The sequence below is a fragment of the Octopus bimaculoides genome, chromosome 12, assembly GCF_001194135.2.
Source record: "Octopus bimaculoides isolate UCB-OBI-ISO-001 chromosome 12, ASM119413v2, whole genome shotgun sequence".
Taxonomy (NCBI): domain Eukaryota; kingdom Metazoa; phylum Mollusca; class Cephalopoda; order Octopoda; family Octopodidae; genus Octopus; species Octopus bimaculoides.
Window position 1 is genome coordinate 59,270,822 of NC_068992.1, and position 1,092 is coordinate 59,271,913.

General features: G+C 38.6%; 1 protein-coding gene across 1 annotated transcript in view; it reads right to left on the bottom strand.

Annotated features, from left to right (window-relative positions):
• The window catches only part of LOC106874480 (zinc finger protein castor homolog 1), a 170,952-nt gene that overhangs the window by 16,773 nt on the left and 153,087 nt on the right, over positions 1-1,092 (bottom strand). Inside the window, exon 4 of the mRNA XM_052972054.1 lies at positions 565-695. Within this exon, the coding sequence (XP_052828014.1) occupies positions 565-695 (131 nt within the window). The remainder of the gene's footprint in view (positions 1-564; positions 696-1,092) is intronic.

Below are 1,092 nucleotides of genomic sequence, written 5' to 3' on the forward strand. Positions count from 1 at the left end.
TATATATATATTAACGGGCTTCCCCACAGTTTCTGTCAACTGATTTCACTCACAAAGCATTGGCCAGCTCAGAGCTATTTCTAGTAAAGGAGGACATTTGCTGTGTAGTGGGACTGAACCTGAAACTACATGATTGTAAAGCAAACTTCTTAACTACACAGCCACTCCTCCACCTATGCTATTTTATAGATCTGATCTTAAAAGATATGTCTAAGTTGACCTCAGAGAGATTTGAGCTCAGAACATTAAAGAGGCTGTGTTTAACCCTTTAGCATTTAATCCAGTCGTATCTGGTCCAAATATTCTTCTTCTTTTTTGTTCAAACTGTCAACATTTGGCCTGTTACGCCTACCCTACAATGTCATTCAAAAAATATACAATCACATCATTGCAATATCAAAGTCGCAAAATAATGCATGATGAATTCAAAACAATGAGAATAAAAAAGCATTACATTTGACAGAGTCATCTGAATGCTAAATAGTTAAACACCACAAGGCACTGTAACAATTCTATCCCTCCACTGCCGTCGTGAGCATTGTCAAACAAGGCAGCAAGTCTTACCTTATAATTGCAGTCAAAACAATGATAATGTTCACGGTAGTGCATGTCTTTGCAGTGGGACACACTGCATTCTGTGCTGCTACTGAATCTGTCAAAATAAAAAGGACGAAAAACATTGTACTTCTTAAGTACTCAAAAATCATTAGCATTATTAATTTACATCCATTTATCATGCTAGCGTCGGTTGAAGGATGAAAGGAGAGAGATGAGCAATAGCAGAAGCGGACAAAGGCAAGAGTAGATGATGGCTAACAGTAGAAGGGATCAAAAAGTAAATATACATAACATTTCTGTTATAATTCTTGATGGAATTGGTCTGACTCATGTTATTGCACAACGAACAGGATTTACCTCTTTCATGGGTGTTTTTGAGGATGCAGCGTTCAGAAACTCCAGTGGAGTTTTATTAGAGGTACTGGCCGAAAAATAAAATAGAGGTACTGGAAAAAGAATAAAATAGGCGAGGAGTCGCAACAGCGGCGCAATAGCCCAGTGGTTAAGGCAGCGGACTCGCGGTCATAGGATCGC